Below are 26,456 nucleotides of genomic sequence, written 5' to 3' on the forward strand. Positions count from 1 at the left end.
GCTGAAGTTTTTATGATATTCATTTGGGTAATCAGGATAGCTCACTAGGAGATATTAAATTGCATGTTCCATGTGGACCATAATACCCACCCACACCAGGCAAGTATTCCCACATGTGTGAAGGCAGAGATGTTTCATTATGCTACCTGCCCACCAGGGGCTGCCAACAAGGAACTGAAGGACATTTTTTTTTTCTTAGAGACAGGGTCTTGCTCTGTTGCCCAGACTGGAGTGCAGTGACACTGTAGCCTTGAATTCCTGGGCTTCGATTGATCCTCCTATCTTAGCCTCCAGAGTAGCTGGGACTATAGGTGTGTACCACCATGCCCAGCTAATTAAAAAAATTTTTTTGTAGACATGGGGTCTCACTCTGTTGCCCAGGCTGATCTCAAACTCCTAGCCTCAAGTAATCCTTCTGTCTTGGCCTCCCAAAGTGCTGGAATTATAAATGTGAGCCACCGCGCCCAACCTTGAAAGACATATTTAAAATCATGATGATTCTATCACAGGGGAACATTTTATTTTTTATGAGTGGCCCAAACTGGATGCGGGAGGGGAGTGGGAGAGAAATGCTGCAAAGACTCATAAGGTGAGGAGTTTACCCTGGGAGACCTCTGGGAACCATTCCAGCTCAGCCAGCTCAGGAAACAGTGGATCATCATTTCTAAGAAAGAGACTAAACCTCTGTTTTAGTTCAAAATAAGTTTTATCAAGATATAATTTACATTCCACACCTATTTAAAGTGATGATTCAGTGGTTTGTAGCATATTGACAGATATATGCAACCATCATCACCACAGTCAATTTTAGAACATTTCATTGTCTCAAAATAAACTCCATAGGCTTTAGCTATCACCCCTTATCTCCCCATATCTCCCTAACCCGAAACAACCACTAATCTACTTTCTGTTCCCATAGATTTGTCTCTTATGGGTATTTTATATAAATAGAATACATAATTTGTATTCTTTTGTGACTAATTTCTTTCACTCAGCATAATATTTTTGAGATTCTTTCATGTTGTATCATGTATCAGCACTTGATTTCTTTCTATTTCTGAATAATATTCCATTGTATGGACATATCACATTTTAGCTATCCATTAATCAACTGATGGACATTTGAGTTGCTTCTACCTTTTGCCTATTATGAATAGTGCTACAGGAAACATTTGTGTACAAGCTTTTGTGTGGACATAAGTTTTCATTCTCTTGGGTAGATACCTAGGGGTGGAATTGCTGGGTCATATGGTAACTTTATGTTTAACCGTTTGAGGAACTGCCAGACTGCTTTCCAAAGTGGGTGCACTACTTCACATTCCCACCAGCAGTGGATGAGAGTTCTAGTTGCTCCACATCCTTGTCAACACTTGTAATTATGTCTTTTTTATTATAGCCATTTTAGTGGGTATGCAGCGAATCTCATAGTGGTTTTGATTGGTATTTCCATGATGGCTTATGATGTTAAGTATCTTATCATTTGCTTATTCACTGCTTTTTTATCTTCTTTGGGAAATGTCAGTTCAGATCCTTTTCCCATTTTTAATCAGCTTCTCTTTATTATTGAGTTGTAACAGTTCTTCAACTTTTTATTATTTCATAAAATTGTATATTATATTTTATATATTCTAGAGATATATAGATACATAATATATCTAGATTTTTATGTATTCTAAACATATAAGTATATAGGTTATATATGTGGATTTTAAAAATCTATTTGAGACATATAAAAATATATTTTATACATTCTAGATTTAAGTCCCTTATGAGATATATAATTTGCAAATGTTTTCTCCCATTCTGCAGGTTATCTTTTCACTTTCTACACAGTATTCTTTGAAGCACGCAAGTTTTAAATTTTGATAAAGTTCAGCTTATTTTTTCTTGTGTTATTTGTGCTTTTGGTATCATATATAAGAATCCAATGCCATATTTGAGATCATTAAGATTTACCTCTGGTTTCTTCTAAGAATATTATATTAGGCCAGGTGTGATGGCTCATGCCTGCAGTCCCAGCACTTTGGGAGACTGGGGCAGGAGGACTGCTTGAGCCCAGGAGTTCGAAACCAGCCCTGGCAACATAGTGAAACCCTCATCTCTACAAAAAATTTTTTAAAAAAATTAGCTGGGTGTGGTGGCACATTCCTATAGTCTGAGCTACTCAGGAGGTTGAGGTGGGGGCATCACTTGCGCCTGGGATATTGAGGTTGCAGTGAGCCATGGTCATGTCACTGCACTTCAGCCTAGACAAAGTGAGACCCTGTTGCAAATATATATATACAATATATTATATATTATATAAGTATAAAATATATTTTTTTATAGTTAGCAATTTTTGGTTAATATTTGTATGTGGTGTGATATAAGAGTCCAACTCCATTCTTTTGCATTTGGAGTTGTTCCAGCAATATTTGTTGAAAAGATTATTCTTTCCCCACTGAATGGTCTCCTTGAATATCAAGTGGCCATAGACACATGGGTTTATCTCTGGGCTCTCAATTCTATTCCATTGATCCATTGTGCCAGCACCACACTATCTTGATCATTGTAGTTTTCATTTGAAATCAAGAAATGTGGAGTACAGTCTTCCAAGATTGTTTTTGCTTTTCAAGATTGTTTTGTCTATTCTAGGTCTCGTGCAATTTCATATGAATTTTAGAATCACCTTGTCAATTTCTCTGAAGTCATCCGGGATTCTTATAGTTATTGCATTTAATCTATAGATCAATTTGGGGGACATTAACATCTTAACAAAATTAAGTCTTCTAATCCATGAACATGAGATGTTTCCCACTTAGTAGATCTTCTTTAATTTCTTTCCACAATATCTTACAGTTTTCAAAGTATAAGTTGTACACTTCTTTCGTTAAATATATTCCTAAACACTTTATTCTTTTTGATGCTGTTATAAATGCAATCGTTTTCTTAATTTCATGTTCAGATTGTTCATTGCAAATATATAGGAATATAATTCATTTTTGTACATTGATCTTATATCCTGCAATCTTGCTGAACTCATTAATTCTAATAGTTTGTAGTGGATTCCTTAGCATTTTGTAAGATCATGTCATCTGAAAATAGAGACTATTTTCCAAAATAGCTGTACCATTTTGGTCTTCCCAATCTGGATTTATTTTTCTTGCCCAATTGCTCTGGCTAGTACCTCTGGTACACTGTTGAATAGAAGCAGTGAGGGTGGACAATGATGTCTTATTCCTGATCTTAGGGGGAAACTTCCAGTGTTTCACCATTAAGTATGATGTTACATGTAGGGTTTTTTCTAGATGCCATTTATCAGGTTGAGGAAACTCAGTGCAATTCCCACTTTCCTGAGCATTTTCATCATGAAAAGAGCTTGGATTTTTGTCAAATCCTTCTTCTGCCATTTTAAGATAATTATGTGGGTTTTGATTTTTATTCTATTGACATGATATAGTAATTGCATTAGTTTTTGGATGTCACATCAATCTTGCATTCCTGAAAAAAATTCCACTTGGGCATTGTATATCATTCTTTTTATATGTTTCTGAATTCAGTTTGCTAGTATTTTATTGAGTTTTTTTGCAGCTACATTCATAATAGATATTGGTTTGTAGTTTTCTGGTGATGTCTTTGGTTTTGATATCAGAGTAAAACTAGCCTCCTAGAATGAGTTGGAAAGTTTTCCCTTCTCTTCTATTTTTTGGAAAAGTGTTTGAAAAATTGGTATTAGTTCTTCATGTTTGGTAGAATTGACTTGCCATCTGGGCCCTGACTTTCCCTTGTGAGCAGTTTGTTGTTGTTGTTGTTGTTGTTACAATTCAGTCTCTTGTTATAAGTCTACTTGGGTTGTCTAATTCTTGTTGAGCTTGTTTCAGTAGTTTGTGTCTTTCCAAGCATTTGTCCATTTCATCTGTGATCTAATTTAATGGCATGTCATTATAATATTCCTTCATAATGCTTTTTAATTTTTAATTTTAATAGTAATGTCCACTGTTTCATTTCTTTTTAGTCTCTCTCTCTCAACCAGGCTGGAGTGTAGTGGCACAATCTTGGCTCCTGCAACCTCTGCCACCTGGGTTCAAGCAATTCTCCTGCCTTAGCCTCCTGAGTAGTTGGAATTTACAGGCACCTGCCACCATACCTGACTAATTTTTGTATTTTTAGTAGAGATGAGTTTTTGTTGTGTTGGCCAGGCTGGTCTTGAACTGTTGACCTCAGATAATCCACCCGCCTCAGCCTCCCAAAGTGCTGGGATTACAGGCATGAGCCACTGCACCTGGCCCTGTTTCATTTCTGAATCTAGTAATTTGAGTCTTGTCTCTTTTTTTCTTGGCTTGTCTGGCTTAAGGTTTATTAGTTGCGTTTATCTTTTCAAAGAACCAGCTTTTGGTTTAGAAATTTAGTGAAACTAATTCCGTTGTTTTGCATTCTCTTTAATTTTACTATAATCTTTATTATTTTCTCCCTTATACTTCCTCTAGGTTTAGTTTTCTATTCTTTACCCAATGTTCTAAGGTGCAAGTTTAGGTTATTGATTTGAGATGTTTCTTCTTTATCAATATAAGCATTTATAGCTATAAATTCCTCTCTAAACACTGTTTTACCTTCATCCCATAAGTTTTAGTATGTTGTGTCTTCGTTTACATTCATACCAAAGTATTCTCTAATTTCTTTTTTAATTTCTTCTTTGACCCATTGATTATTTAGGAATGTGTTAATTTCCAAATATTTGTGAATTTTTCAAATTTATTTCTGTTACTGATTTTTAATTGCATTCCACTGTATTCAGACAACATACTTTGTATTATTTCTGTCCTTTTAAATTATTTGAGGTTTGTTTTATGGCCGAGCATAAGGTCTATCTTGGAGAATGTTTCATGTGCACTTGAAAATATATACCCTGCTGTGATGGGTGAAATGTTCTATAGATGTCTGTTGGGTATAGTTGGTTAGTTGTGTTGTTCTGGTGTTCCACTGGCTTTTTAAAATCTTCTGTCCAGTTGTTCTATCCACTTTTTTTTTTTTTTGAAATGGAGTCTTGCTCTGTTGCCCAGGCCGGAGTGCAGTGGTGCAATCTCAGCTCACTGCAACATCTGCTGCCTGGGTTCAAGCAGTTCTCCTGCCTCGGCCTCCCAAGTAGCTGGGACTTCAGGCGTGCATCACCACACTGGCTAATTTGTGTATTTTTAGTAGAGATAGGGTTTTACCACGTTGACCAGGCTGGTCTTGAACTCCTGACCTCAAGTGATCCACCTGCCTTGGCCTCCCAAAGTGCTAGGATTACAGGCATGAGCCACTGTGCCCAGTCCACTATCTACTATTGAAAGTGGGGTATTGAAATCTTCACCTATTATTGTTGAACTGTCTATTTTTCCCTTTGATTCTGTCAGGTTTTGCTTCCTGGGTTTTAGTGCTCTGTTATTAGGTACATATATGTTTTTAACTGTTATATCTTCCTCAAGGATTGACCCTCTTAATATTATCAAACACCCCTCTCTATCTTCACTAACCATATCCTCACTAATAATTTCTTATTTAAAAGTCCATTTTGTCTCGTGTTAGTATAACCACTCCAACTTTCTTGTGGTTGCTCCAAAGCTCTGTTTTGAGTTGTCAGTGACTTTGATGGGCAGTGTAAGTCAGCAAAGAACCTGCCTCTTTTCTTTTCTTGTTCATATTTCAAATAAAATATATTACCAATCAGTACATCCTCCTTGAGTATTATAGTCCACAATATGAAGATCTGTATGATGTGAAAACTCTTATGTCTAGATAGAACCCTTTTCATGGGATTGGTTAATTCATTTTTATCCTCTCCACTTCATCTTCAATAAATGAAAATCATACCCTCCTTTAAAATGACTAGGTGTCCTCATGACCAGGAGAAAAATGCAATTAAAAAAAAGGCAACCAGGAAAAACTTTGTAAAAACCATAAATATGTACATGTGCTAGAAAACAACGTGTTTACTCTTGAACTCCTTTTCATGTCAGAAACCCTAAACAATGGACATTGTTTACTTGCTCTGAACCCAGCAGAAGAACTCCCAGGTGATGCCAGTTGGAAATGGAATTGATTGAGGATAACATGCAGGGTCCACTATATCTGTATGCTTCAATTGCCAGCATGATTACAGATTTCAAAAGGAAAAAACCCACTTAAAAAATAGACATCATTCCATTCTGAGCAAGGGTCCCAGTTTGATCTTTCTCCGTGTCTGAGCCCACTTGTTGTCCTGAAGGATAGGTGACAGCCCAGATACTCCCAGTGGGTGAGAAAACCTCATATTCTATGCCAGTTTCCTGTCACTGCTTTGAGCTCTAAGAGTTCAGAGAGGTGAGGGCAGTGTGACCTCCACCTAGCTGAGTGTTGGCATGAGTCCCTGGTGACAGTGTGTCTGAGCTGTCAGTACACCGGCAGTCTTTGGAGCAGCTCTTCCTCACTCTTTCAACAACCAGCCAATTTGGTCTCAGGAAATCACTCTGCAGTGCTGGCTGGGATTGGAAGTCATTTTTAATTTTGTGACAAAGACAAATGTGTCCTATGGGAGTAGTAAGTGGTTTTACTGGTGATATTAATGGAACCGTGACCTCTTCTATATCTATGGTCCTACAAAACAAAATATGTTTGTATTATTATATGTCAGGCAAATTCATTCTTAGCCCTTCCTTGAAGTAAATTGCAGAGGAAATATACTATTAATAAGCCCAGAGAGTATTGTTCGTGTGTGTGTGTGTGTGTTTGTATCTACAGTCATATGCTCATTTGCAAACACGGTGGATTTACAATGCCACTATTGACTGTCACACAAATGATGTGTTTTGCATTGTGTTTGGAGGGACACAAATCACTGAAGTTCTGATATCTTTGGATAGAATTTCAGTGGACCCAGTGCTGAAATTGATACTGGCTTTTAAAGGCCAATAGCTGTAGTAAAATTTAAGTGTTTTGGGGATCCACAGTACCAAAGGGAAAGAAGAAATTCAAAGATATATTGAATTAACCTTTTCTATTTTCAGTTGGGATTGGTATGCATTAGTCTAGAAATGACTACACTGATTTTATTATCTCCTGTAGGAACTTTTTGTGACAGTGCCCTTTGTTGAAAACGGTCACTTAAGGAGACAGTAAATTAAATATGAAGGATTTACAGTTTAGTTAAATGAATTAAACCATTTCTTAGTGTTTGTGTTTACCTTGGGAGGCACAAAAGAGAAAAAAATATAGACTCACAAGAGGAAGGAAAGGAATGATCAAATCCCAATAGTCCATGGCTGAATGTCTAGCTCCACAACTTTATTTAAAGGAGGAATTTAATGCTGATAAGAAATCCTTGTCTCTATCTGATTAACTTTCTCTCTGCATATGTTACTATACCCATTGATATTTCCTAATAAACACATAAGTTTATTAACTGTGACAGTTAATGTCTCATTCTATTATAGACGACGAAACTCAGGTAAATCAAATGCAAAATTTATAGTTTTCCTTAAGCAAAAATGGATGGAGCTTTATCATTTGAGTTTTAACTTTAATAATTAAAAATATTACTATAAAATAACGCATGATCATTCTAGGAAGACTGACAAATACAGAAGAAGGTAAATAAGAAAACAACAATAATCCATAAAGCCAACACCCCAAGATAATCATTGTTAATTTTTTTCAGGTAGAGAAGGGATCTTGCTATGTTGCCCAGGCTGGTCTCAAACTCTTGGCCTCAAGTGATCCTCCTGCCTCAGCCTCCCAAAGTACTGAGACTGCAGGTGTGAGCCACTGCACCTGGCTGTTAAAATTTTAGTATATTTGTTTCCAATCCTTTTTTCTATGCCACTATGTCAATATATATTTATATTTTTGATAGTTAAGATGATGAGTATAATTTGTGATTTTCATATCTACCTACTGGTACCAGCAGTGAATCTGTATGGGTCTACAGCAACTTGATCCTTGCCTCCTTGGAGGAAAGAATTCAGCCAAGGGCATTAGTAGGTGTAAGGCAGATGGACAGACCGAGGCAAATTTTAGAGCAGGAGTGACAGTTTATTAAACAGTTTTAGAGCAGGAATGAGAGGAAGCAAACTACACTTGGCAGAGGGCCAAGCAGGCAACTTGAGAGATTAAAGGGTTTGCGTTTACTCTCCCCTGATTTTTCCTTTGGGATGGGCTGTCCACGTGCACAGTGGCCTGCCAGCACTTGGGAGGAGCTGCGTGCGCAGTGTGTTTACTGACGTTGTGTTTGTGCTCACTTGAGGTGTTTTTCCCTTACCAGTTGAGCATTCGCAGAGGAAAGTCATATACCGGTTAAACTCTGCCATTTGGCCTCTGAGTGTGCATGCCTGAGCCTGCTCGCCCAGCTTCTGAGATTTTATCAGGAAGCTGCTGATCTCCAGCTGTAGGTGTTTTCTATCTGTTGGGAGACTGTCTATCTCTGGTGCCAGTTGTGACTAATTATTATTTTAGAAAGACAGTTTAATAACCACCTGTCCGTCACCTGATGGTCACCTGACATTCTTGGGAGGAGGGGCACTCTCCTGCCCCACTCATGTCTGCCTGACTGCCAACTCTAACACTACCCCTCTTTGTTCATAAGTTCAAATGAGTCAAAATAATAATAAGAAAATTAACAGCTAACTATTTGCCAGGGAATCATTCTAAGTGCTCTACATATCTTAATTCATGTAATCCTCATTGTAGCCCTTTCACATAGATTTTACAGATGAGGCACAGAGGGCATAATGATTTCCCCAAGGTTTCACAGTTACACAGGACCACAGCCAGGATTAAACCCAGGCATTGAGGCGTATTCTGAACCACCATGATCTGATGCCTCCCTCCAAATCAAAGCCTGCCCCAAAGTCTGCTGTCACACCCCATCCCTTGATCGGTCCTTTTTCAGAATTTCTCCAACACTATACAGTACCATGAGGCACTTACTTTCCCACTGAATGTGTGGAAATCAGCCTTCATCTCTAAAAAATCATTGTCACCTGCTGGCAGCCCTTTCTATGGGGGCCTTCAAGAGAAGGTAGCCAGAGGTTCAGCCTTCAGGGTGCTGCAGGGGAAGGGGCTGTAGATTGGAGGCAGAAGTAACTGGCCTACAGGCCTGGCTATGCCCATCTAGACAACTCATTTCACCTGTTTGTGCCTCTTTTCTCATCTGTAAAATGACAGGGTTGGATACCCGTTCACTCATTCATTCAGCACACATGAGACAGACATGAACACAATCCATTTCCTCTCCTCTAGGAACTTAGCATCCAAGAAGTACCCAGAGGAAAACACTGCCGGTTCTGTGGACTGTGTTGTAACAGAATCAATGGGAACACTGGGAAAATCCCTAAGGTGGGCTAGGGTGGAGACAGGTGCAGGAAGGAAGGGGGCTAGCAAGGCTTCCCAGAGGATGAGTGAGAATTATTAACATATAGATGCCAAGGACCACACAAGATGGGCTGTGGTGAGAGGGTCTCTCTAGAGCTCACATCTGTGCCTCCATTCCACACTGCTGTGCACAAAACCATCCCATCTTCAGCAGGCTACTGCAATGGCCCACTGTTTTTTCTTTTTTGGCTTAAAACTACAGAAATGTGTTATCTCACAGTTCTGGAAACTCTAAGCCTGAAATCAAATCATCTGGGCCATGCCCCTTCTGAAACCTGCAGGAGAACCCTTCCTCACCTCTTCCTACATGCTGGTGATTGCCTGCAATCCTTGGCATTCTTTGGCTTGCTGCTGCATCACACCCGTCTCTGCCTCTGTCTGCACATAGAGCAAGTCTGCACACCCTGTCTGCCTTCACGTGGCTGCCTTCTTATAAGGATGCTAATCATATTGGATTAGGGGCCCTCCCTTACTTAGCTTAAGTAATTACATTTGCAACAACCCTGTTTTGAAATGAGGTTACATTCAGAAGTACAGGGGGATTGGGACCTCAGCATATTGTTTTGGCGGGGACAGAGTTCTACCATAATGACCACTGTAGCCACCATCTAGTCTAGGCAACCATTGCCTGCTTACTGCTTTTGTTTCTCTCCTATTCATTCTCCATTCAGCATCCTGAATGAGTTTCATAACCCACAAACCTGAGACAGGACCAGCAAGCAGGTGGTGGCCTGGTTGGTTCTTTCAGCAAATGGAGAGAGTTCACACAGGACTTCTTTCCATTTAGTATATGAGGCTGGAGCAAATGGGGGACGATCAGAACACAATGACTCCTGAAGAGATCCTTGCCTGAGGATGTCAATAGATTCCCGAGGGCAAGGGCAGGGTAGACTGAGAATGTTTCTAAAAGGATCTCAGGCTCATTCTGGTTCCCCGAGGAGTTACAGGGAAGCTGAACAAGTGTTTGAATCCTCCTTGCCTCTGAGACTGGCCAAATGCCACGCTTTTTAAGGAAGTATTGGTGCTTAAAATCTTTTCCAGACTTCTCTGCAGGCACTTGCACATACTTTGCTATTAGCAGGTAAGTAGTGCATACTAAAGAAATAAGCCTAATATACATATGTAATAAATGCATCATTCAACACCACTTCTCCTGCCTGTCCCCTCCCCCTAAGCAGCTCAGACCTTCTTGTTCATTATTATTAGCCTCCGAGGAAAAGTCTAGAAAACCTTTAAGTCATGCTTCTGTCATTCAAATGATAATCCTCTCCTAAACTTGCTAGACTTCTGCATCACCTTGAATTCTCCAAAGAAGAGGACTTCGCCACTGCATCTGTGCCCTTTGAGCGCTTACAAAGGCTCTGGAGGGTGCTTCCTGAGGCACTTAGCATAACTGTGGTGAGAAGTTTATGCAGAATTTTCTCCTTTCGCTCTTACTGCGCTTTTAGGCCTTTTCCCACAGTGGTCCCCCCATATCACAATTGCATATCAGGGTATGGGGCAATCTGATCAGAGGCCAACAACAGATGCGAATTTAGGCTTTATTAGGGAAGCTTTCTTTTTCTGGGTAGAAACACAGAGGGCCAAACTCAGAGACAAAGATATGAATGTATGGATTACATTAAGGGAGAATGGTGTGACTGTGGCAGTGGCTGCCTTACCCCACTAGCTACGGTGTCTAGATGCTTGCGTGTCAATTGTTTATATATATATATATATGTATATATATTTTTTTCATTTTCTTCTCATTCAGATACAGGTAGACCTTTCGTAGAGATGTACAGTGAAATCCCCGAAATTATACACATGACTGAAGGAAGGGAGCTCATCATTCCCTGCCGGGTCACATCACCTAACATCACTGTTACTTTAAAAAAGGTAAATTTGAACACTGCTTTTCTCAGAATACTTTTACTGCAAACAAGCATAATGAAGTTTTACTCGTTTTATCTTTCCGGAATAATTTCCTTACAGACATCTGGGCTTCTCAGTGGACTTTCCTGTAACATCCTTTTACTATAAGGAATCGTGCTAGAAGTTATGCCCATGGATGTGGTTAAATAGAATAAAATGATAGTGTCTTAAGCATGAATCGATGTGAATAATGAAAGAACTGAAATCGTGAAAAATGTTATGTATTGCCACAAACCCAACTGTGTGCAAATGTGAGAAAAATCAATTCTGCTGCTTACATAAATTAATAACTTTGCAGACAGTGGATTATCCAGATTACTGCAGAGTAGACAATGTCAGCAGGGTGCCCAGTTCTCCAGGCATTGACATTCTGGCTTCATGCATAAGGAGACACCACCTTTGGTTTGAATTGGCAAGTTCCTTGGTGAAAAAAGGCCTGTTTCTTGCTGAGCACCCAAACTTCATCTCTTAGGGAAAAAAAGGGAGGAAAGACCATACATGAAACTTTTCTTCATATTATATTGTAAATTGTACATATGGAAAGGAAAAACATTTAGGGTAGAATCTAAGAAAAACAAAAACTAAACATATGACATTCTAGCTAATTAATCAGCAGTAAGAGTTAGGAGTATACCAGGACTCAGAACTGGATAAAAACTCCCCAGATGGAAAACTGTGCTAAGTTCTGAGAGCTTAGAACTTTAAGACAAACAGTCAAGGCTGCCCCAGAGCAGCAGCTCGCACAGTGCATCACAGAGCAGGCACTCAGGAAGTGTTTGGTGCGGGTAGTGGTGGCAGTTAGGCTGGAAAGGTTTAGAGAATGATTTTCAGTCTCATCCATCAACCCTGAGTCCTGAAACGTGGTGGAGAAGTCTCCTCGTCCTCTTCCTTGCATTCACTGTCCTGGGTTGTTACTCACGTAGGCCCTCAACATAGTCCATCGGAGACAGGTTTTGGCCTCCATTACATTTGTGTGCCATCGCCAGGAAATAGACAGTCATTACGGCAGAGCTGGAAATGCCAGAGGAGTCAAACTCCTCAGTTGGTCAAGATAAAAACACTCTGGTTTCCAGAGTGTCAGGAACTTCCCAGGTCATACTGAGCATTTGAGCCAATATCTTGCCTTCTCATTCGGTGTTCCTGCCATCCTTCTTGAATGGTCTAGTTTGTATAGGAGGAAGACAAGGGTGGTTAAGAGCAGAGGCTAGTGCCACATTGCCTGCACTCTGAACACACTGCCACTCATCACTGGGCAAACTAATGAGTCATCAAACCTCTCTCCACCTCGCTTTCCCCATCTGAGGAAGGGGGTGATGACAGTGGTACCACCTCACATTGCTGTTAGAAAGGTTAAGTCAGGTGATATATGGAAAGCACTTAGATCAGTATCTCAGTACAAGATAAGCCCTATTCAGGGGTTAACTTTAGCATTACCTAACAGTTTAATACCCAATACTGTACTTGACATATTACCAAGTCATGTTTTCAACAGCATGGCATTACTCCCCTTAGTCTGAGATAATTATTGCTGTGTGATTAATACGGAAAACACCATGTGAAGAGGGAAACGTTCTCTTTCATGCGCGCGCCAATGCAGGTGGGTTTTTTGGTCATCAGGAACATTCCAAAATTCCCATATAAAAATCTGGGGCTGGTGGGAGTCTCTTTCCTGTTTTCTGCCTAAGATCTGCAGTGCACAATTTAAAAAGAGAGAAAGAGAAGTGTAAAATTTTAACAGGGATTTTGGTTTGGCACATGTGTACTGGAAATATTCTAACCTATGATGTATTTCTGCTGACATGAAGTTAATATCTTTCCCTTTCATTTCTCTTATTGTCCCTTTTCTTCTAATTTTCTGTCCCCTCCCTCTCCTTTTCACATGCCTGCTTTGGCGGAGCTGTGGCCAACTGCAGACAGGCCTTGCTGCCCAGGGCTCCCTTTCGAGGCTGAGATCCACCTGCCCATCTGCCTTCATTCTTACACATGCGGTGGTGGCCACAGCTGATGGGCTACAGTCTTTGACTGCTTTAGATCTTCTCAGCTAAATGTAAAGTTACTTTGTCAATGGAATGCTACTAACAGCCGTAATGGATAGATGAGAGTAAGATAAACACTTTAAAGGAAATTTTAGTGTATTTTTAAGTTGTACTGAGGAAGCCTGTCAGCAAACCTTTCTTTTAGATTCAGCACATACTTGTTTTCACTTATTTGTAAAGTAACATAGATGTCAGTCCCTGACTTAAATTTTTCTGGGTTTTCCTTTGTCTGCACTAAATTAGAAGAGAAGGTTTTTTTTGTTTTTGTTTTTGTTTTCCCACCGAATACATTCCTAAGTTTACAGGTAGCACCTTGATATAGTGAAACATGAAACGAATCCGTTAATTGCTTTCAGTTCTTCATAAACAGGATGTAATTAATTTCAAACAAAGGAACACCGGTAATACATTCCAATGTAGGCACAGCCCCTAGAAGAGAGGTACTAGTGGCTTCTGGACTAGAAATTTCTGCCATAGGATCACAAATCCAGATCAGCTCCTTCGGCGAGCAATAGAAATAAATGACAACTGGATAGAGAGAGGGACGTCGGGTGTACTTTTTAAAAGGCGATAGGAAAGGTTTCAAGCTTCTTTATGGCTGTTTGGTATTTCCTTTATAATCTGTTGGGGGAAGGTAATTTGATTTTTGTTTTTCCTTTTTCAACTGGGAATAAGGAATAGTGGTAGTTGGGAATCGACTACCACTGAAATTGGACTGGCAACCTGGCATCAGGGGAATTTGGCTGGGCCACTTGATGGAGCAATGACCCTTTACAAATAAAGTTCAATCCCACGGCAGAGTGTTTATCTGGTAGTCTTTAAACGTTACGTTCTTGATGTCAGAAGAAGGCATAAGGAGAAAGTCAAATCATGGATTATTTTCTTCTGTCTGGACTCACTGTGCTTGGGAATACTTCTAAGCATTTGAGAGCACTTCATTCATGGCAGTCTCTGGCCTCCAAGGCTGCCTTCACCATCAGCAGCTCCAGCTTCTGGGAGTTTCCCTTCCAGAGGCAGAGCTGACACCTTCCTTGTGACACAGCAGGATCCTCAGAATGACAATCCCAGTGAGTGCCAAGTTAATGTTATGAATCTTGGAGGACCTGGAATTATTTACAGTCTTTTGAAGACAGCCACTTCTTCAGTAAACCATGCAAAATGGGAGGAAAAGCTATGACTTGTTAAAAGCTCTGGACGATGAAAACAAATGAGAATAATGTGGCAGCCCCAGTAGAAAAAAATGCATTTGGCTTCTCTCTCTTTTTTGAGATGGAGTCTCGTTCTATCGCCCAGGCTGGAGTGCAGTGGTGTGATCTCAGCTCACTGCAACCTCCGCCTCCCGGGTTCAAGCGATTCTCCTGCCTCAGCCTCCCGAGTGGCTGGGATTACAGGCACCTGCCACCATGCCCAGCTAATTTTTGTATTTCTAGTAGAGACAGGGTTTCACCACGTTGGCCAGGCTGGTCTCTGCTGACCTCAGGTGATCCACCCACCTCGGCCTCCCAAAGTACTGGAATTACAGGTGTGAGCCACCACGCCCGGCCTGTTAATTGGTTTGTCTGCTGAGTGTCCGACCAGTTTATTATGAAGATTCCTGGAGGCCAAAGAGTTATGGGCTCCCCCTGAAAGTCTGATATGACAACTAGGTCTATCCTGGGTAGGTGCCATTTGTTGCCAAGGCTGATAGTAAATTATCATAATTACTATAATTAATCATAATGCAAGTGTCTTTTGCTATATACAAAAAAACTCAAGAACCAATGATAACAAACTAGAGTTTTTAACCTAGTTTGTTATAAGCAAACTACAGAGTTTTACTATTTTCATTTTAGATGAAAAATCATGTTTTCACCAACTGCTGGTGAAACAGTATTGCCAACCAGTGCTAATAGGACCTTGTTAATGCATGCCTCTTCCTTTTCAGTTTCCACTTGACACTTTGATCCCTGATGGAAAACGTGTAATCTGGGACAGTAGAAAGGGCTTCATCATATCAAATGCAACGTACAAAGAAATAGGGCTTCTGACCTGTGAAGCAACAGTCAATGGACATTTGTATAAGACAAACTATCTCACACATCGACAAAGTAAGTGATGCTTCAGAGGCATGAACATAAGCCGAAGTGCTCTTTATTTTTATCTGCATAATGAAATCTTAATTTAAAAAAATTTCTCTTTTATGCTTGCAGCCAATACAATCATAGATGTCCAAATAAGCACACCACGCCCAGTCAAATTACTTAGAGGCCATACTCTTATCCTCAATTGTACTGCTACCACTCCCTTGAACACGAGAGTTCAAATGACCTGGAGTTACCCTGATGAAGTGAGTGACCCATTTTTCTATTTCTTCTGCAGGACAGTATTTTTAGCAAGTGAAATCCCGCAGGGTTTTTGAGATGGGAAAAATCAGAAAATCCTGATTCCTGTGGCAGTGTTAGTCAATAAAGCAGCTTTGGGTTTGGTTCGAGTGCTTTCTTTGCCTGGCATTTCATGAGTGTGATATGCAGAGATACCGTCTTTTGATGTCTGGGAGTTTTGTTTTGAAGAGCATAGACTGGTATTTCTATTGCATGATTCTAGGTGGAAAGAAAGGGATTGTTTCATTCCTGGAAACTATTCTGTAGGATTTAGAGATGAGAGAGAAATGTATCACTAAATGCCAGGCAGGGACTGCCTTTTGTAACAACAACAACAACTTTCCAGGAGGCTGTCTCTGTCAGTGCATTCATTTAGGATACTGGCAGACAGTCAGGCACCTGATTGGAACATGTTTGGAAAAGGTATTACAACCCAGTCATCCAATATTCCATTTGTTAAGTGTCAGGGGAGCAATTCTGTCCTTCAGAAAAATGAGAAGAATGAAGCCTGAGTTGGGTTCCCTTATTCAAATCGAACATCCTTGCAAACAATAATTGTTTTAGAAATGTATACATGGGGAAACTATGATAAACTGTTACGGAAATTTTGACAGTAGTTCTGGCCCCCATTTCTTGTGTATCAGCATGATTTATGCGGCATATCTCAAGTACAATCATTTGTTATGTCGTTCAGATTGCCCAATTACAAAGTCAATTTATGATTAAATTATGTATGAAAGATTAATGCATGAGCCCCAAGCTAGTGTTGTTTTTCATCGACATTTCTTGCCATGGAAATGGAATAATTTAGCAACAAAAACGTGTAACGAGTGCCCTGTAGGGGCACATTAAGGCCTTATCTGTCATCAGCTGTTTTCTAGGAGTGGTATTGTTTCATTTAAATAAAAATGCTATGGCTTGTAGCAATATTTTCTGGGTTTTAATAGAAATCAAATATTCTCAATAAGTGCCAAGAGGGAAGAAACTTCTATCCTGCTAGCATTGCTACTGTAAGTAAGAGTATCTATAATACATCTATTAAATGCTAATAATCTTCTAAAACAGCACTGTCCAACAGAACTTTCTGTGATGGAAATATCCTGTACTTGTGCCACTAGCCATATATGGCAGATGAAATGTGACTAGTGTGACTGAGGAAATGAATTTTTGATTTCATTTAATTTTAACAGCCACACGTGGCTGGTGGCTGCAGTACTGGGCGAAGCAACTCTAAAACACAGGATGAGTTATTTCCCAAGTCAGAAGCAATACCAGTGTTACTCAGCTTGGCAAAGGGAGTAGGACCTGTATAAACAGAGCTGGAGAAACCTCCCTCAGTCTGTTATGTTAAGGGACTAGTTCTCTGACTTTTGATAGTGGCAATTGACTTTTCTCTCTGGTTATTGCTGAGAATGAAGAAAATGGCCTCAAAATGTGTCTGTCTGTTCCAACAGGGAAGTAAATGGACAGGTGGGTAGGAGTGTATTAAACGTGGCACAGAGGAGAACTAAGCTCCCGATCCAAAGATCAGTTCTGGACAGCTCCCAAAGACATTTTTCCATGCTCCTCCCCTCTGCCCCTATGACTATGCGGAAGGACTGAGAGGTGGAAATAACTTATTAGTTATAAAATATAGCACTTAAAAAAAAAAAAGGAGAAGGCAATGTGATCTTGTCTTCTCAAAACAGTGAGGAGGACTGTCATTGTGGCCAGGTCAGATTGTGAAGCCTAAGACTGATTCTTGTTCTTCTCTGAGACAAACCTGGGACAGCACCTTTCAAGTCTTGGTTAAACCTGCTGATGGCTTTGCATGTCCCCAGATCCGTTTACTATGATTTAGCCAACATGGGCAAGCATTGCTCAAATAGTGAAATAATGAAATTATAGGATTATTCCACCTTAGTAAGTAGAGACAAGACTCATTATCTTTTCCTTCATATCTAATAGAGACAAAAAAGGAAACTCAGACAGTGATTTGGTGAGAGAAGCACTGTCATTAAGCCAGACACTAAGGCTTATGATTGTCATGTTTGTGTGTGATATGTATGCCTACAGAACAGGTTACTGTGTAGAGAGGTGTGTGTGCCAGAGGAAGGACACTAGATTTATGCTCAAAAGACCTGAGTTCCTGGCCAACTTGGGCCAGGGGGTCCCTTCCTTCAGTTTTTTCATCAGTAAAAGGGCAGTCAGCCTGCCAATCTCACTAGGTTGTTGAGACAAACAATTGAGATGGTATATGTGAAAATGCATTTGAAGAAAATTAAGTGCTAAATAAATCCTACTAGGCTACATATTTGAAGCATCTCTAGACACAGATATAGTTTCCAAACATTGTGCTCTAGGTGGATGTGACATGATTCTTAGCATAAAACAGAAGCTATTGTCGAAGTTATGATCTAAGAAATGTTAAAATCCTATATAACTTTAAGCATGAACACTCACTCCTTCTACATTTGTTATACGTTTTCTTTCTAGAAAAATAAGAGAGCTTCTGTAAGGCGACGAATTGACCAAAGCAATTCCCATGCCAACATATTCTACAGTGTTCTTACTATTGACAAAGTGCAGAACAAAGACAAAGGACTTTATACTTGTCGTGTAAGGAGTGGACCATCATTCAAATCCGTTAACACCTCAGTGCATATATATGGTAAGCATAGTTCAGCGTTGCCAACTCATGCTATGCTTTCTAATCATTGTAGATGTCTGTGTTCTCTAAATAAGTCAGTTTTCTGTTGGCCAAGAGTTACATTATCATGAATGAATACGACTTGGCCATAGTTCCCTCCTCCCCCTGTCAAAAAGCAAACCACATTAAGTACTCTTTAAATTTAATACTTTTGAATTGAACAGAGAGTCCTTTCTTTAGATGTTTATTATAGCTAATAATTCAGTTAGAACCTAATATATTTATGAAATTTTTAGTGTCCTATATAAACAAAACAGAAAAAGATGATGAATTTTATCTTTACTACTTCAGAAAAATTTCTCAGGTACTACCATGAATTAGAGAAATAAAAATATGGTATGCTAAATCATTTAGAATTAAAGCTATTTTATCCCTGCTTTTACTCTCATGGAATCCTAATGTTGTTGCTTAATTTCAGTATGCAAATTCTATAAAGAAAATGCTTAAAAGCCTTATTTCCATTGCTGAAAAGGAAACAGTGTGGAGGGCAGAAACTGTGGAACAATTCTATCAGTAGCCTTTTATTTCCTTTTGTCTTTCTCCAGTTGATTTTTGATATCAAATTAGTTGATTTAGGGTGCCCAGAGCAACATTTTCTCACAGCGGCCACGCAGATTTTTAGAAATATCTTCCCACTTCCTTGTTATTGTGATAGAGATATTTAAGGTGTTTTACTTTCTGTTGCTCTGCCACTGTTTTATGTTGCTAGGACATGATACCATTTGATTTGAAAGGCGTGCACCAGTTACGGTGCTTTTAAAGTATCCTATTCTTGATCAATATTTAGGCTCATTGATAGGCTCTATCATAATTCAGCTCTGTTTATTTACTCATTGATTACACCCTCCCTTCATGAGGCCCTAAGGTTTTGCTTATGGAAATATATTCTTTTCTAATGTATTTATCACTTCTCCTTTCAAAGATAAAGCCTTCATCACTGTGAAACATCGAAAACAGCAGGTGCTCGAAACTGTAGCTGGCAAGCGGTCTTACCGGCTGTCTATGAAAGTGAAGGCGTTTCCCTCGCCGGAAGTTGTATGGTAGGACCATACTTATTTCCATAACAGTGTAAGACGTGCTTTGTAAGTGGGAAGCTGCAAGAGCCTAATGACTCCAATTCCTGACAAAATACCAAGAGACGTTCCTCAGACAGCCCCAGAGAGCTCAGAACTCTGTAGATTCTTGGGTGGTGGAGGTGAGAAGGGCTGGGGGAAAGGAAATAATGTAGCAAGGTAAGCAAGAGATGAGGTTTGTTCGAGTGCTCACTTCAGTCTAGTCAGTCTCTTACTGTGGTTAACTTTCTGCATCTCTAAACCTTCCTATAATGTCAGCATTCTTTGAATGGGATGTGCTGAACAATGACTAGGAAGCATTTTGAATATGTAACATGCTCTATTAACCCTGAAGAAGTGGACTCCTGTAATGAGAATGATGAAAATAATTCTTTTATGTACAGCTGGGTTGAAAGTTCCAGTCTTGTTTTAAAATTAAACAAACATTAATAGAGACAAGACTTACTCATTTGAAGATGAGGACGAATGGGCCTTCTTGAACTAATTAAGGTTTTTTTGGCTAGAAGGATATATATTCAAAACCTCCTTCAGCAGTTTTTTAAAACACTAGTACAACACCTGATGTAAAACAATGTAATCTGTTTATGATCTGCGATCATTTTACAAAATTACTGTTAAATGCCAATACCTTTGGCTCAAATCATTACCTTTTAAACAAAGGGTATGGTGCAAAACTGATTAGCAAAACAATCCATACAATAGGGGTGTGGTGCCATTTTAGAATCCCCCTAACCAGAGCTGATTTGGCTTTCAATGTCGTATGAGGGTAGTGTGTTTGTTTGCAGTTCCCTTAAATACTTAATAGGGAATTGAAGAGAAAATTTTAACTTTGTGCTATGTCGTCATGCCATTGCAGTAGAAAAATGATCTTTTTTGCTTCAGAATATCAAAAACATTTAGTAGTAAATTTTTAGGTTTAATACTAAATTGAATAGTAATTTAATGACTCCAGGAGGTACATTCACTCCGCCGGGGTCTGAGAGCACGCTCATCTGTTAGTGTTGATTTCTTCAGTAACTAAGTCACAAGGGCATTAAAAAAATTCAGTCCACCGTCAAAAATGCTGACTTGTTGATAGGAAATAATTTAAAGTAATACCAAGACAATATTTGTAATCACAAAGTATAGCATCCTCATTTTAATTACTTTGGATCTGAGACACACTAGTAATGGGAATTTGTTTGTAGGACTTTATAATCATGCATGATAATGAACTAAGTTCCCAATATTAAACCTTTATACAGAACATAAGAAACTCCTAATGGATTAAAACTGCCTATTTAAAGAACTGTGCATTTTAATGAAATCATAGAATTTTAGAGTTATAAGGAACCTTTGAGAAACTCTAGAAAATTTGAGAAAATTGGAGCCCAAGCTGGTTAGTCATGTGTGCAGCAGCCTGCAGTGAGTAGCAGAGCCAGGTCAAGCATCCAGGCTCTGACTGTCAGTTCCGTGTGCAATAGAATGATATCAATGCATCGATTCAGTATTTAATATGTTTTTATATTAAAATTTTATGTTAAAATTTTTTTAAGTTTATGCTTTCTGTTTGTTTTGCACCTTAACTGTTCTTCCTCAGAGGAGAAATCTTGATAATCTTGATTTCACTCTAGTTTCTGAAAGGGACAACTGGTGTGACCATTTATAAAACTAATAAGAACTCCACCTGAGACCACAATAGGAAAGTCTATTTGTATTTTTATCTGGAGAAGTGATCTAGTTGATCTGACTTACAATGGCCCTTATACTGCTGATGGAGCCTCGTGGAAAACTCTGAAAAACATCTCGGATGGAATCAGAGCCCCTGCCTCTGGGTTAATCCTTAAGTCCCAGCGGCCACCGGTATCCCTGTGGGCACACTAAGCTACTGTTTTTCTATCTTCACTTGCTTTATTTCTTCCTCCTTGCCAGTAAACATGAAGTGTTTTAAAAAGCATATCTGCCTTTACTGAAAAGTTAATGGCTACATTTTAAAAATCAACACTGATGATCAAAGATTTGAAACTGGTCAACTTGAGGCCGGGTGCAGTGGCTCACGCCTGTAATCCCAGCACTTTGGGAGGCTGAGGCGGGTGGATCACAAGGTCAAGAGTTCAAGACCAGCCTGGCCAACATGGTGAAACCCCATCTCTACTAAAAATACAAAAATTAGCTGGGCGTGGTGGCAGATGCCTGCAATCCTAGCTACTCAGGAGGCTGAGGCAGAGAATCGCTTGAACCCTGGAGGCAGAGGCTGCAGTGAGCCGCAATTGCGCCACTGCACTCCAGCCTAGGCGACAGAGTGAGACTCTGTCTCAAAAAAAAAAAGAAAGAAAGAAAGAAAGAACTGGTCAAATTGAGCTCAAAAACTTAAATGACAGTGTTACCAAAGTGATATTGCGAGGCCATGTGAAATGACTTACTGATTATGCTTTTAACCACAGGTTAAAAGATGGGTTACCTGCGACCGAGAAATCTGCTCGCTATTTGACTCGGGGCTATTCGTTAATTATCAAGGATGTAACTGAAGAGGATGCAGGGAATTATACAATCTTGCTGAGCATAAAACAGTCAAATGTGTTCAAAAACCTCACTGCCACTCTAATTGTCAATGGTAAGTTTGCTGCTCAGGCTTTCTTCTGGTTCTGGTAGGAAACAAATTAGTGAACACTTATGAATTCAAAAATCAGCATAACAACATCAAAGATAACAAAATTTCAAATAATCATTTGAAAAAACACTTAATGTTAAGTTCCCATCTTCAACAATCTCGTGTTTGTTTGTTGTATTCCATAGGCAGCATGATCTTTTATCATTGTAATCACAATGTACATACCATGGAATCAAATTATTAATATTCTCAAAACACTGCTACTATTTTTAAAAATCTGCATTTTCTTGACAAATAGGAGAGTTTACTTGTTTTTTGTTTCTTGTTTGTTTCCCTGACATCCAAACCAGTGAGAATGTGGTCCTTCATGTGTGGCCCAGGAGAAAGTCATTAGAACAGCTCTTGACTTCTGTCCCGTTCTTCATCTCCTTTCCAGTGAAACCCCAGATTTATGAAAAGGCCGTGTCATCATTTCCAGACCCAGCTCTCTACCCACTGGGCAGCAGACAAATCCTGACTTGTACCGCATACGGTATCCCTCGACCTACAATCAAGTGGTGCTGGCGCCCCTGTAACCATAATCATTCTGAAGCAAGGTAGGGACAGTCAGTTTTTGACTAACTTTCAAATACTTTTTGACACCTGGAATTAAGATTTTTTTAATGGACACAGATGAGAATCTGCAGATGGGGTGTACTGTATATTTAAGGCAAGGCTCTCCCTGCCTTGGAAAAAGGTGGGCAACAGCTACTCTTCTTTCTTACTGAATATACCTTGCCATTGGCTAACAATTTCATAATTTTTCTCTCTGGTTTACAGTTTTAGAAGCACAAGCACAAAACTAAGGTCCTCCCATGAACTGTTATATGAGCTCAGGTTGGAACTCTGGTATCCTGTTTCTCAATTGAAGATCCCTAGACTTTGGCTATACCACTATGTCAGTTGCATTCGCGTTCCCATTGTTCATTTTTTATTCTTTGGATATGATCCAAGTTCTTCCCAACACCGATGATCACTATGTTTCCTCCTTTTGGGCTTTGCTCTTCCATCTGTCTGAAATGCACTTCCACCCACTGCCTGCCTCCTAAGAGGGCCTTACTTATCAAACCCCATGGCTCAGCTCTTACATCACCTTCTCTGTGAACCCTCCTGACTGCCTCATTCAGAATCACGTCTTCCTCCTCAGTATGAACAGCACTTTGTTCACACCATTGTTACATCGCTCGACGCACACAGGGTTGTCTCTCTAAGCCAAGAGCTGGCGGAGAGTACCCCTGTGTCTTTAGGCTGGGTGAAGGCTGGCACACAGTAGATGCTCAGTGTATATTTGCTAAGCGAATACATCCCCACCCTCTGCTAATTGTGCAACATTTCTTTGCATCCTGTTGATGACTGAGCCTTGTTTGCTTTTTCCTCTTTTTGTTTAGTCTACAGGAATGATACTAAGGATAGTTCATGGGAGCTAATTTGAAGAACAGGAATAGAATTGATAGGTGCAACAATAAGATATTATTGAAACTGCCCAAGAATTATCATTATGCCAAACTATTTTCCTTTTTACTTTTAACTTCACTTGCAGAGTGTTCAGGAGGATTGTTATTTAAAAAAAAATTGATAGGAAAAGTAAACAAAGCATAATTCTAATGTAAACAGATAGAAGTGGCTATTTTATTTTCTAGATTATTCCCACAATTCCAACTCGTTTTGCTTAGGGTGTATTACTCTCAGAGTGGAAAGTTACTGGTGAGTTATGGAATTCCTGGAAAGTAGCTATTTCCACACATCTGATTTCTCATTTGACTGTCATTTTCTAATAATAGAAATATAAAGAACTTAAAACTCTTAAATATCTTCTTTACGACTGTGAATGTTTAACGCAAAAGACAGTGAGATCTACTGAAATTCTATACTATTTTGCAAATTTGGGGTATGCATCAATATTAATGGACCCATCCTCCTAGGGTCTTGACATATGTGCCAACCTAACATGCAAATAAATCAAAAAATAACTAAATAATTGAAGCTATTTGATTGGGATAAAAGTGTAGAGTTGAATTTTTCTGGAATAACAGAGCCTTTTCTAAATATATTTACATTTTGTTTTGGCAATATTAAATCTAAAATTTCTATTCTAGGATTAGAACTAGTAACTATGTTAGAAAATAACAATTATGAATGATAGAACATAATGTTATAAATTTGGGTTTAAGTGATGCTGATAAAATGTGATTTGGAGAATGAGGCCAGCTCAAATGGAACTTCGTAAACATTAGCTTTCTTTCCAGTTTCTTTGTGGTATATGGGATCTTTCTTCTGTGTTATGCAGTAAGTTCGCCAAGGCCTAAAAAGATGTCTTCTTCCTTTCAGAGTGGTCTCAAGACTCAGAGCATTACCTTAAATGTTTGTTGGCCATTTGAATTATTCTCTGTTAAAGGCATTTTTTTTCACTACTTACAAGACTGATCAGAAATGAAAGTTTAAGGTTGCATATGCTTTATTTCTTTAATATGTTGCTGCTTGAAAGTATCTGCCAAAAATGTACACATCTTTGATGTACAAGAATGAGAACTTGATGTACATTAGTCAGCAGGTACTAATTGAGTAGCCTACCTGTGTCAGACCCAGATTTGGTGCTTGGTGGTTAAATCAGTACAGTTAACTAGAAATGTTTCAAAAATATACGTAGAAACTTTGTACACTAGAAAATAAACAGAACCACTCTTTCACCCTGTCAGAGAGATGAAGCTAAAATTTACAGATAAATGAAGCCCTCTTTAATTACCAAAAGTTCTCAAATATGTCTTTATGTAAATGTATTTGTATATACTTAGATTAACTCAGATTCAGTTGTAGACAGGAATTTTAGTAACACATGAGTAAGAAATGCTCTATTGCACTTAGTTCGAGTGATATGGTAACATATTTGCATACTGGTGTCTATACATGATCATCAAAAGAGATTGAGTGACTAATATATGCACACTACTCTCAAATATGTAGAATAATTCCTGGCATTTAAATTTTAGGCTCTAGTGAAAGGGCGTATCTACATATACCCCCGGCTAAAGCATTTGTTCAGTTTGAGGGCAGAATATAGTTGTTTAAGGAACTCGAAACTATTAATTGGTTTAATATGGCCAGACAGTTAATGTATCTAATATAGAAAGAGGTTCAGACCTGACTCAAATTGTTTAGTTTCCTAGAGTCTAATAAATCTGTAAATATATTAAGCTATTTTATAACTACTGACAGTTCAACTAAAAATATCACCCTTTAAAAAAAAAAAAGTGGCAAAATGTTTTATGAAAGCGAGCTAAGTTTTAACTGAGTAATATTGTGGTTTTCGTTTTGCCTAGAATTTGTTCTTATAAAACATGAGGAATTAAAGAGAGGAAGGAAAGGATGATTACTTTTAAACAGGAAATGAACCAAGAAGAAATAAAGCAGAATCTTTCCCCTTTTCAGTTTTTTTGCATTAAAAAAAGGAAAATGGGGCCAGGTGCAGTGGCTCATGCCTGTAATCCCAACACCTTGGGAGGCCAAGGCGGAAGGATCACCTGAGGTCAGAAGTTTGAGACCAGCCTGGGCAACATAGTAAAACCCCGTCTCTACTTAAAATACAAAAATTAGCCGGGCGTAGGGGCGGGCACCTATAATTCCAGCTACTTGGGAGGCTGAGGCAGGACAATTGCTTGAACCTGGGAGGTGGAGGTTGCAGTGAGCTGAGATTGCACCACTTCTCTGCAGCCTGGGCAACAAGAGCAAAACTCCGTCTCAGAAAAAAAAAGGAAAAGAAAGAAAAGAAAAATGATAAGAAAACTACGATATTTCTTTTGAATATTAATAACACCAAAATAAGTCATCAACACTGAATGAGGTGGAATATTTTATTTTTCTCATCCTCAGCCAACTGATAGACTTCTAAATAGATATTCCTAAACCTGCTCCCATGAGTCTCAGCAAAAAGCCAGAGAGCATCATAAGGATGTTAGGCATATAGTGCCTTCCACATGTCTGTAGTTTACAGCCTCTGCTCATATAAAATAAAGATAATGATACACACTTCATAGAATGACTATGAGGATCGAATGAGATAATGTATTTAGAAAGTTACAGAGTGCCACAGATTTTCATTGCTACCATTGGGGTACATTTCTTTAAATAAGACCCAAGAACCTTTAATGAACTTGAAAGGATATTTCTGCCTACCATAGAGCTAGTTTCACAACAGTTAGCAGTTTTACCAAACATTTCTGAGAAATGAATGTAAATTATGGAATGTAAAATACAGTTTTGTTGTGCTTTAAAAATAGTAATTTAGTAGGTCTAGGGTGGAGGGTGGCTGTGGAATTGAGGAAAATATGACTTTTCAGAAGAAGAAAAATTAAGGAACTACAGAAGAGTTAGGCAAAAGTAAAAGGAAGAGTA

The 26,456-nt window shown here is 39.0% G+C and overlaps 2 protein-coding genes across 6 annotated transcripts in view; one reads left to right on the top strand and one right to left on the bottom strand.

The window, feature by feature from the left end:
* The window catches only part of LOC105490191 (uncharacterized), a 293,460-nt gene that overhangs the window by 136,272 nt on the left and 130,732 nt on the right, over positions 1-26,456 (bottom strand). The gene's annotated exons all lie outside the window — the stretch shown is intronic.
* Positions 1-26,456, top strand: part of LOC105490192 (fms related receptor tyrosine kinase 1) — a 196,491-nt gene that overhangs the window by 45,964 nt on the left and 124,071 nt on the right. For both annotated transcript variants that reach the window (XM_011755594.3, XM_071081506.1), the window contains exons 4-10: positions 11,120-11,244; positions 15,241-15,403; positions 15,506-15,642; positions 18,152-18,326; positions 19,288-19,405; positions 21,862-22,031; positions 22,465-22,624. In XM_011755594.3, the coding sequence (XP_011753896.2) occupies positions 11,120-11,244; positions 15,241-15,403; positions 15,506-15,642; positions 18,152-18,326; positions 19,288-19,405; positions 21,862-22,031; positions 22,465-22,624 (1,048 nt within the window). The remainder of the gene's footprint in view (positions 1-11,119; positions 11,245-15,240; positions 15,404-15,505; positions 15,643-18,151; positions 18,327-19,287; positions 19,406-21,861; positions 22,032-22,464; positions 22,625-26,456) is intronic.

The sequence above is a fragment of the Macaca nemestrina genome, chromosome 16 (genome assembly GCF_043159975.1).
Source record: "Macaca nemestrina isolate mMacNem1 chromosome 16, mMacNem.hap1, whole genome shotgun sequence".
Taxonomy (NCBI): domain Eukaryota; kingdom Metazoa; phylum Chordata; class Mammalia; order Primates; family Cercopithecidae; genus Macaca; species Macaca nemestrina.